Source organism: Drosophila willistoni (assembly GCF_018902025.1).
Source record: "Drosophila willistoni isolate 14030-0811.24 chromosome XR unlocalized genomic scaffold, UCI_dwil_1.1 Seg143, whole genome shotgun sequence".
Lineage (NCBI taxonomy): Eukaryota > Metazoa > Arthropoda > Insecta > Diptera > Drosophilidae > Drosophila > Drosophila willistoni.
In genome coordinates, this window is record NW_025814056.1 from 8,525,069 (window position 1) to 8,535,292 (window position 10,224).

Here is a 10,224-nt window from a genome sequence, read left to right on the forward strand (position 1 = left end):
ACACACACACAAAACAAAAAGGTATTAGCATAACAAGCAAAGCGATAAACCATAAATGGCTAATAAAATTCCAAAATGTTGCAAAAATCATATCAGATTCTAAAATGATAAACACATTAAATGAACTGAACAAAAAACTTAATTCAATAAATGAACATTTAAATCCAAAGAAAGAACAAAAAAAAACATAAAAACTATAATAAAGGGGGAAGGAATTTGTTGTTATGTTATTGTGATTAAAGATATATTAGATTACTAGACTAGACTAGACTACTCCAAGTATTCTATCTCGCTGTGAAAGTGGAAATCGAGCTCGATTGGGGAGTTTTTTTTTTTTTTTTTTTTTTTGTTAGGCAAGATCATTTTTAGTATTGGATCAGAAATAGTTTTCTAATTGAAAATGACAGATAATTAGTATCATAATCATAATCAGTTTCATAATAACACAGTAACAAAACGAATTTTCAGTCTTTTAAATATGTGGGAAATTGTGTATCCTCTGAGGGTGGAGCCGGTATGGTTACACCGCCTGTGTCCACAGCTGGCTCGTGTGGCAAGGACAGGGAATCAATGCTCTCCAGTGGCATGAAACAGTCAGCCGACACCTCATTGTTCTTATCGCTTAACTTGGCCGGATATTTGAAGCCAGTCGAACGAGTTGCATCCATAGAGTCTTCACAATTGGTGATCAAACCCTTGCGATGATCTTGCTTGTGGGCCAGTAAGCGTTCCGCATTGATCGACGTATAATTGCAGAGATCACAACACAATTCACTGTAGGCCTGGACATGATTTAGCCTCATGTGACGTTTCAGGGCATTGGCCTGAATGCAGCTATAATCGCACTGACTGCACTTGAGTGAAATTGATGGTTGGGCGCCACTGCTGCTACCGTGACGCTGTCGATGCTTGTGCAGGACACTGGGATCCCGGGTCGAGAATTTGCATTGCTCGCAATGCAGCGGCTTCTCGCCCGTATGCTGACGCATGTGTATAATTAGGCTGGCCTTGCGAGCCGTTTTCTTGCCGCAGACATTGCATATGAACGGCTTTATCTTGTTGTGCACAGTCTTGACGTGCTTCGAGAGCGTTTTGCCGTTTACGAATTTTCGACTACAGATCTCACAAGTCTTCTCCGCATAGTATTTGTTCTTTTTGTTTGTCGAACTGGGACCGGCCGATTGATCAGCTGAAGCTGTTTCATTTGCCTGCTGCTCTTTTAGTTTTCGTTGTCGCTGAACAGCGGCAAGCGATCGTAGGACTCTGGCACGCCACTTCTTATGGACTCGCATGTGACGCCAAACGAGAGCTGATACTGGAGATTTGTACCCACAGCCCAGAGCTGGACATTGCAATAGATCTACATCGATTTGATGGGCTTTCCACAAATGTGCGGAACAACGTCGCCAGTTGGCCAACTCTAGGCCGCACTCGCTGCAAAGGAAATTGTTCTCCTTATGGCACTTGACATGCAGTTCCATGCGCTCTTCATTTTCGAACTTGAAACCGCAATTCTGACCGGTTGAACATCTGTGCAGAAATGGAATTTATATGTGCATCAACTATACAGATGTAGTTTAGTTAGTTAGTTACTCACGGCACACGCATATTCGCTCGAAGGACAACTCGAAAATCCTTAAATGGCATGGGCTGCATCTCAGTTGTAGAAGGTGGTGGTGGTGGTGGTGGCACCAAGGGCTCTGGCCGAGATTCATGGGGCGGCAGATTATTGGGGTTACTACTTCTGGTGCTTGTTCGGGATCTGGCGGTCAACATAGCAGCTGGCACACATCCATGGAAATAGACCATGTGACCCCGCAAGTCTTCTAAGAGATCATATTGACGAAGACACAGGCTACACACGTATACAATACGAGCTGCGTTATCCATTTCTTTTTTTTTTAATATTAAATCACATCAACAATAAATAATAAACAAATTCTCTTTACGTCATTTCAGTGCAGATTACGTCGATAAGCTTATCGATAACACTATCGATTGCAAATTTATTGGCCGCAGTGTTGGTTAGTGTTTTTGAGAAGATTCGCAATCAGCCAGTGTTGCACAGTTTTCTTCACTGACTTACAATATTAATAGATATAGGGTTCGATTATTTTCGTAAATATTTTCATAATTTTATTTAAAATCATATAGTCTCGGAATAGTGCCGCAATCATGAGCAGCGCGCTGGAAAACTATGTAAATCAAGTGCGCACGCTAAGCGCTGCATGTAAGTGGGCGTGGCCTGCCATTCGATTCAATCAGGCAAAGCCGCCTTTGTTTTTGTTGTTGCAAGTATTTATGCGGTGTGCGAATTTTTGTTGTTAATTTGCTTACTACCCACACACACACACAGGCAGTTACCGTGAGCTGGCGGACGAGCTCGCAGAATCCCTGTCTCTGCTTATCCGCAACTGGAGCATATTAGACAATGTGCTGGAAACTCTTGACATCCAACAGCATACGCTGGGTGTGCTCTATGTGTTGCTTGCCAAGCTACATAGCGCGCCAACTGCTAATCCAGAGCCGGCACAGATCATTCAGCTAATGCGGGACTTCCTTCAACGCAGCAGTGTGGAACAATTGCGATTCGCCGTGTGCGCCTGTGAGTAGATTCCGGGCTATTAGGATCATCGATTGATTGTTTCACTTAATTACTCTGTCTAGTTTACGAGACTTGCCATTGCTTTACGGACTTTATAGTGCAGAAGCAATTGAGCACTCTCGGTATTAAAATTCTGTCGCGTGCCATTGACCAGATTCGACAAATGGACACTCAGCTAACCCCCTTACATGCCGATCTCTGTCAGCTTAGCTTGAAGGCGAAAAATTTCAGTGTGGTATTGCCCTATTTAGATGCGGACATTACTGACATTTCCACGGTGGCGGCTGAGTGTAAGAATCAACAGCAACAGCAATCGCAAAACACAATGGTGAGAGATCTATTCGCCTGTTTTTGACTATTATATATTTGGTAAATCGCTTTGCTCCTACAGGATGCCAACAACGATGCCAAGTACTTTTTGCTTTACTATTACTATGGCGGCATGATATACACAGCCATCAAGAATTATGATCGCGCCTTGTACTTCTTTGAGGTGTGCATCACCACACCGGCGATGGCCATGTCGCATATCATGCTGGAGGCGTATAAAAAATTTCTCATGGTCTCTCTCATTGTAGAGGGCAAGGTGAGCGGCTGCTGCAATCAAGGGCCTTCTTCTATCAAGTTGCTATCAAAGGTTTATTCCACCTTGCAGATTGCGTATATACCAAAAAACACACAAGTCATTGGACGCTTCATGAAGCCCCAGGCCATCTACTATCATGATCTGGTTAATGTCTATGCAAATTCTTCCAGCGAAGAGTTACGCATTATTATACTCAAGTACAGTGAAGCATTTACACGTGATAATAATATGGGCCTAGCGAAAAAGGTAACATAACCTCGTGAGATGAACGAATCAAAATAAATGGTTCTTGTTTTCTCATCCTTTTTGCAGGTGGCCACCTCCTTGTATAAGCGTAATATACAGCGACTGACGAAAACGTTCTTAACGCTCTCCCTTAGCGATGTGGCCAGCCGAGTCCAGTTGGCCAGTGCATCGGATGCAGAGCGTTATATTCTAAACATGGTAGAGTCCACACTCACACATGATCATCATTTTAGTTCCTACTCTTATATACAATTGTATTGTAGATCAAATCGGGTGAAATTTATGCTACAATCAATCAAAAAGATGGTATGGTCTTGTTTAAAAACGATCCAGAGAAATACAATTCACCGGATATGTTCCTAAATGTGCAAACGAACATAACTCAAGTTCTGGATTTGGTAAAACAAATTAATAAAATGGAAGAAGAGATTCTATTGAATCCCATGGTATGTAAAGATCACATTAAATTTGCTAAAAGTTACGTGTTTTCAATTTATTTTGTTTTTTAAGTATGTTAAAAAGTCTCTTGGCAGTCAGGATGATGATTTGACGTCGCAGCATCCAAAAGCATTTTCAGGTGATCCCACGGATTGATGTTGCCAGTGCCAACAGCTCAATGATGCCGCCGCCGCCGCCACCACCAACACCACCTACACCACACCAACAACAACAACAACAATTACAATTACAACATTCAGCATAAACATTAGTCTGCTGATTGTTATCATCTTTATGCTCATTCATGAACAACACTCATCCAGCTGTAACAACAAGATACTGCGCTCTTACATATATCAAATTTATAGATGAACATTCTATTTTAAATAAACTATGAATCTATAAATCTATGACTAAGCACTTGGGATATATAATCGAATAATCAAATTGGACAACATTTTATTGATTGACTCGCTCACACACATGCACACAGAAAATTTATAATGAATAGATAAGATAAGGATTTTTATTTTGGCCTTATACACACGATCAGGCGACTTTTACGAGGCCAGCTTATATTGTCTAGCCTGGATAATTGTATTGTATTTGTGGCTTCTTAGCCCCTCCCCGTCTGAGCATTATAAATAATTGTTATAGGTTTAACAGTCGAGTTGATTTTATTTACAATAATCATAATAACAAGAGCGTCAGGCGAGTCAATGTACATGTCATATAACTTCGTAACCCTAAATGATATGGCTAATTAAGTGACTAGAGGCTGCCATAGCATTAAGTGGCAGCATTTAATGCCTAGTTGTACATATAATATATACATATTAAGTATAGTAATTTTAAACAACTAATTATTGGTTGGTTGAATGTGTTTTTGTGTTATTTATATAGCTAGATATTTATACATATGTATATCAACAGGCCGTTTCTCATCATGCCTCGGATTAAAAGTCGTCTCAGTGTGTGTGTGTGTGTGTGCTTGTGTGGGTGTCTATGTACAATCGTACATGCCTTCGGCTCCGACTTCAGCTCTAGCTGCTGCTATGAGCTCCACTTCTGATTACCTTCCAATTCATTTTTGGGGCTGGCTTGCTTATTTTTGTTTTTGTTTTTATTGATGAGATTCTCACGTGTCGCTTTTGCGCTCTCTTGCTCTAGGCAGCTGCTGGTTGGCCAGCGCCTTCTAACCGGTTTTCATGGCATCTACATCTAGTTCCATAATGCTGGTCTTCAGTTGGCTTGGAGTCGCAGTTGATATGGATTCCACACTATTGATGCTACGATATAGCTTATGTATAACATTGACCAAAATGAAACATAATATAAGCACCAACAGTGACATAAACACATAGGCCAATACCAATGGTGTATCGGAAATGGGATCCAACATTTTCCAAACGTTTTATTTGCAATTGTTTTCAAATTTCTTCACTCGATTTACAATTGGCCAATCCTACTGACTTGACCTGGAATTGCGACTGGCGGGAGGGAGCTGCGAGCTGAGAGTGTGACAGTTCAAGCAAAGACACAAAGAGCAATAATAATAATAACAACAGCAACAAACACAAGAGACTGGGGCGCTTTGCGTATGCTAATTAATTATCATATACCTTGTATATCTGTACGTTTGTTTTTTTGTTGCTTTTTATAGTGTATAAAATACATGCATATGCATGTATGTATGTGCGTGTGTGTGTGTGTGTGTGTGTGTGTATATATATACATATACAAATAAGATATACAAGTATATATATTCTTGAACAAATGCCGCGCTTCTTATGCCGTGTGTGCGTTGGTTGACACCTGCCTGGGAACTGAAACGGGCGAGTTAAATGAATGGAAACTTTGTTTGGCATTACGTATACGTATGTATGCTCGATTGCCAGACAGCTTCTAGTTGTTGTTGTTGTTGTTGTTGTTGTTGTTGCTGGCGGTATTGCGGCCTACAGCGACAGCAGCGGCAGCGAACCGCTTTTGATAAGCCTGGCATCATGCAATGGCTAGCCTGCACTCTGACTTAGACTTAACTCTTGACCACCTCCCAACCCCCACCCCCCTCTCTGCACCCATCGATAACAACAACAACTTTAAGCTGGAGTAGGGGTAACTTGGACCGGCTAAGCTCTAGAACTTGCTTCATTTACTCACACAACCTTTGGATTTTCCACATTTTCCCCACAAATACAAATACATATATAAATATATAATAAGCTGCCTTTCTCTTCATACCAATATACAACATTTTAAAATCACTTAGATCAGTTATATATACACCTGTCTATAGCTTAACTTATTGTTTTATATCCAAAGTTGTTTAGATGGCTCATCTTAGCTTAGCTTAGCTTAGTTAAATTTCGATTATTATTACTAATTATGGTATAACAAATCGAATAAGCATATCGTTTAGGACTTAATGACTTCTCCCCACCAACCTCACCCTTTCACACACACACACACACACACCCATACAATCCAAAATTAGCCAGGCCCTCTCATTAAATGTCGAGTGTTCGTTGGGTGGTCGATCGATCCTCCTCTCAAAACTTGCATACCAATTAAATCGACTTGGTATTGTGTTAATTGAAGAATGCCAATAAAAACAAGGAAAAATAACAAATAATGACTGTACATCATATAAAAAGAACAAAAATATATGAATGTATATATATGTACATTCTAAGTGTATATGGAACTGAAATGGCGTCAATCGACAAATTGCTTGGTTGAAATGGGGTTGGCTATAATATGGTCATGCATAGTGGGGGGTTCTAGACCCGGTATGTTTGTGATTTGGCAATTATCAGAGATAACAATGGAATGGCTAACAAAACAGTCTGGAGAGCCACCTCCACCACCACCACCACCACCATTACCATCACCATCTTATCTATTGATAAGAAAATAATGTGTTAAAAACGTTCTCGTTTTTTCTTTCGGGTTTTTTTTATTTTAGGGCCAATCATTGTGATATGAGGAAAAAAACAAAAAAAAAAAAAAAAGAAAACGTTACACCTTGCTCCACATTGCCGTGGCTTAGTCAATTGATGGGTGAGAGTGGACGTTCCACCTTAAATGTCAGGCGATTTTAATGAGTCGTTGAACATTGTTCTCCCCGCACTTACACTCGTACTTTCAATGGGAAGAGGGGAAGGGGTTTTCTTTGGGGCCAAGCAACCAAATGGCCCTAAAATCCACTGTTTGGATAAAAAAATATTTTATTGGTTGCTCGTCTCTCGTTCTCTCTCAGACGTAATGAAAACAAGTTCCAGCAGACATAATATAGCAAATATTCAAAATCTATTTATAAATGCAAAAATTAAGCCAACTATACTTCAAATTCAGCTTTAGCTTGAGCTTGTTCTCTTTCTCTCCCTGGTTTATTCTTGATCTCTCTGTGCTGTGGAACGCCTTTGATATGGAGCACGGCAGGCTGCCGCACTGTCCGTACAGTGGGCATCTAGGGCATTCATTATAACATCGTCCAGAGTGACACGCATATGCGAGTCCATATGCGTGTCTACGCCACGTTGATTGCACTTTTGCATAACCCGGAGACGTGGAATTTTGGTTAAATGATCATAGAAGCGTATTATATGGGTGGTGGATGGTCTCCGACCATGTTGGACAGTAGCAGCGCATACCGGCGCATTATCTTGTTGGCAGCGACACATAAAACTAATGGCCCGATCTCTGGAATCAATATCAAACTCAACGCTAACCAAATAGCATGGCTCCAACGTAAGAATAATCCGCACTACACGAGTAAATAGACAATGACAATTGTTGGGGAATCACTGGATCGGATCTCGTGTCTCTGCCGCTTACCCGAAGTTGATACATCGATTTGGGAACGATTTGGTATCCATATGGAGCGCATGCTGGCCTGCATTGAACGCCCGCTGCGACTTGTTGACTTCTCCATGTAGTCCCGCATGCTCATCATTCGATTCGAGCCAGGACCACCGGAAAGTGGCAAATTATCATAGACGGATATGTAAATCTTATGACTTATATAGACCACTATAAAGCACAATATGAAGATAAGCAGCAGGATCAGGCAATAGGTAAATAATGTGGGTATCAGAAAGATAGCGTCAAGCAACATTTGGGATAAAGAATCCAAAAAAAAAAAAAAAAAACACAAAAAACAAAAAAATACAACGAAAAACAAAAGCAAACAATAAAAAGAAAAACAAATAGATTTAAATATCCAAGAAAACTAAGTTTTTAGAAAAAATCACAAATAAGGACACTTGAAAAACACTAACAACGTGAAAAGTAAGACCACAATATCAAAAGAAGGAGCAGGAGAAATTTCCAATCAAAAGAAAAATGCAAAAATTCACAATTTCAAGGATTTTGCAATCATTTATCATTATTTACGGACAGTGATTGATTTCTGCTAAAGCTGTAAAAAAGGAAGAAAATGAAAAAAAAAAAAAATGTTTTCCAGCTACAAGGATCAACATGGATCAATGTGCTGGTTGCATGGAAAAAGTAATTTCAAGTAATTTCAGTAAATTGAACACACATTTTTTTGATTTCGATTGGTTTTTGCAACATCTATGTAAATGTATTTATTTCATTTTTGTTTTCTTTGTCAGTTTTGTAGTTTTCTTTTCGCCTTTGTTTATACATATGATTTTACATTGATAATATTATTATTATTATTAAATTGTAGTTTTTTTTTTTGCCTTTTTTAGTTTTTGTTTTTTTTTTTTTTTTTTTTGTTTGTTTTTTGTTGCAAAATGTTGCATTTTGTTTTGTCGCTTGGCCTGGCTTAATGTAAAGTGGCAACGATGTTTTGCTTGTATGACTTTCTTTTGTTTTTGTTTATTTCTTTTTGTTTTTAGCTTTTTTAAGCTTTTTTTTTTGCCTATCTGTTGCTCTTACTCTCTCTCTCTCTTTCACTGTCTTTCCCTAGCCTAACCCGCCGGCGGGTAACTCTCAACGCCCATTGAAATGGGCGTAGTTTGCACACTGCGCAAACCCTTCAACGAAAAAAATAATCTAGGACCAACCTTTTGCTTTAATATGTGAATAAGTTAATGTGTATGGTAAGATAGAAAAAAAAAAAAAGAAACACACACACACACACACACACACAGATCGACACACATGCACTTCATCACATACCTAGACCCGTTTTTAGGGCGTCTAGGAAGGATTTAAAAGCGTGCCAAGATCAGGATTAAAACCTGTAACTGAACTGAGCCAATGCCAACAATCGATTAATCATACAAGTGTGTTGTGTTTGTGGTGTGTGTGTGTGTGTGTGTGTGTGTGAATGATTGGGTGTGTGTGTGTGTGTAGCTTTAGGATAATGTGCCATGATCTTTATAGCGTAAAAGCTTTTTATATACACAATATGTTTGTTGTTTGTTGCAATTAAATTTGGTTTTGTTTGTTTGTTTTCTTATAAATGCAACTTTTCGTTTGGGTTTTATATGAAACGTGCACACACCACCCAACAAACTCACACACACACACATGACCAACACACATTTACAAAGTGTATGTGTGTGTGTGTGTATATATAACAGAGTATAACAGATTTAATTTCAAGCTTAAATTAGTTAATCAAACACAAAACTCAATTACAAATTAATGATGCAGAATTTCTTAATGAAACAGATTAAATTTAACATTTTTCTTGTTTTTTCTTCTTTCTTTTTAATTAAAATTAAATTTCATGTAAATTGTTGCTGCTAGTTTGGCTCTCAGTGTTTGTCTGTGTCTGTCTGTCTGTCTGTGTGTGTGGGTGATAATTAAAAATAATTTACTAAAAATTAATTGTTAATATTGTTAAATGACTCATCCTTTAGCATGCCAGCTTGTTTGTTTGCTTCTCTGTCTGTGTGTGTGTGTGTGTGTAGCGACAATAAAAAAAAAACATTCAGATCTTTTTTTGAATACTTAATGAAACGGATTTTTCTTTTATTAAATGTTTTGTTTTCTTTTTTTCTTTTTTTTTTTTTTTGTGGGGAGTTTTTTCATTTTTTTGTGTGGCAGCATGTTCCATTTTTTTTTTTATTTTTTGGTTTTTGTTTTTCTTTTATTGTTGTTTTTGTTCTAGTTATTGTTGTATAAATATGTAGAAAAGGAGCAACAACAAAAAGTTTGCAGTGCAAAAAATGACTTTTGTTTTTCATTGTTTTGTTTGTGTTTGTTTCTCTCTTTCTCTCCCTTCTTCTTTCTTGTTGTTGTTGTTTCAAGTTTTGCAGTTATTGTTGGTTTAAAGTTAAGAAACTTTTTATTTTTTTTTATTTTTTTGTTTTTTTCTGTTTTGAATTTCAGCTCCAGTGCAAAAGTTTTACAAGTTGCAGGATGAAAGGGG

General features: G+C 38.5%; 4 protein-coding genes across 4 annotated transcripts; 1 reads left to right on the forward strand and 3 right to left on the reverse strand.

Moving 5' to 3' along the window:
* Positions 1-411: 411 nt before the first annotated feature.
* On the reverse strand, positions 412-1,976 carry LOC6645668 (zinc finger protein 473). Its single transcript, XM_002068296.3, has 2 exons — positions 1,598-1,976; positions 412-1,530 (listed from the first exon to the last, which is right to left on the reverse strand). The coding sequence occupies exons 1-2, from the start codon at positions 1,888-1,890 to the stop codon at positions 465-467; spliced, it is 1,359 nt and encodes a 452-aa protein (XP_002068332.1). The 5' UTR covers positions 1,891-1,976; the 3' UTR covers positions 412-464.
* Positions 1,977-2,060: 84 nt separating this feature from the next.
* On the forward strand, positions 2,061-4,285 carry LOC6645669 (COP9 signalosome complex subunit 3). The gene is made up of 8 exons (XM_002068297.4): positions 2,061-2,230; positions 2,357-2,605; positions 2,668-2,933; positions 2,997-3,191; positions 3,261-3,437; positions 3,504-3,635; positions 3,701-3,883; positions 3,948-4,285. Exons 1-8 carry the CDS (start codon positions 2,176-2,178, stop codon positions 4,029-4,031), a joined length of 1,341 nt encoding a protein of 446 aa, XP_002068333.1. The 5' UTR covers positions 2,061-2,175; the 3' UTR covers positions 4,032-4,285.
* A 248-nt stretch (positions 4,286-4,533) lies between these two features.
* Positions 4,534-5,551, reverse strand: LOC6645670. Its single transcript, XM_023177419.2, has one exon. The coding sequence runs from the start codon at positions 5,275-5,277 to the stop codon at positions 5,071-5,073; it is 207 nt and encodes a 68-aa protein (XP_023033187.1). The 5' UTR covers positions 5,278-5,551; the 3' UTR covers positions 4,534-5,070.
* Positions 5,552-7,162: 1,611 nt separating this feature from the next.
* LOC6645671 lies at positions 7,163-8,032 on the reverse strand. Its single transcript, XM_002068299.4, has 2 exons — positions 7,713-8,032; positions 7,163-7,641 (listed from the first exon to the last, which is right to left on the reverse strand). Exons 1-2 carry the CDS (start codon positions 7,990-7,992, stop codon positions 7,265-7,267), a joined length of 657 nt encoding a protein of 218 aa, XP_002068335.2. The 5' UTR covers positions 7,993-8,032; the 3' UTR covers positions 7,163-7,264.
* Between the last annotated feature and the right edge of the window lie 2,192 nt (positions 8,033-10,224).

Excerpts from the sequence above, each read along its gene's own strand:
- LOC6645671 (XM_002068299.4), bottom strand. The coding sequence starts at position 7,992 with ATGTTGCTTGACGCTATCTTTCTGATACCCACATTATTTACCTATTGC. Across the intron at positions 7,642-7,712 it reads AATCGATGTATCAACTTCGG|TGCGGATTATTCTTACGTTG; the intron begins GTAAGCGGCAGA and ends TTACTCGTGTAG.
- LOC6645670 (XM_023177419.2), bottom strand. The coding sequence starts at position 5,277 with ATGTTGGATCCCATTTCCGATACACCATTGGTATTGGCCTATGTGTTT.
- LOC6645668 (XM_002068296.3), bottom strand. The coding sequence starts at position 1,890 with ATGGATAACGCAGCTCGTATTGTATACGTGTGTAGCCTGTGTCTTCGT. Across the intron at positions 1,531-1,597 it reads CGAGCGAATATGCGTGTGCC|ATGTTCAACCGGTCAGAATT; the intron begins GTGAGTAACTAA and ends ATTTCTGCACAG.
- LOC6645669 (XM_002068297.4), top strand. The coding sequence starts at position 2,176 with ATGAGCAGCGCGCTGGAAAACTATGTAAATCAAGTGCGCACGCTAAGC. Across the intron at positions 2,934-2,996 it reads AGCAATCGCAAAACACAATG|GATGCCAACAACGATGCCAA; the intron begins GTGAGAGATCTA and ends TTGCTCCTACAG. Across the intron at positions 3,636-3,700 it reads AGCGTTATATTCTAAACATG|ATCAAATCGGGTGAAATTTA; the intron begins GTAGAGTCCACA and ends ATTGTATTGTAG.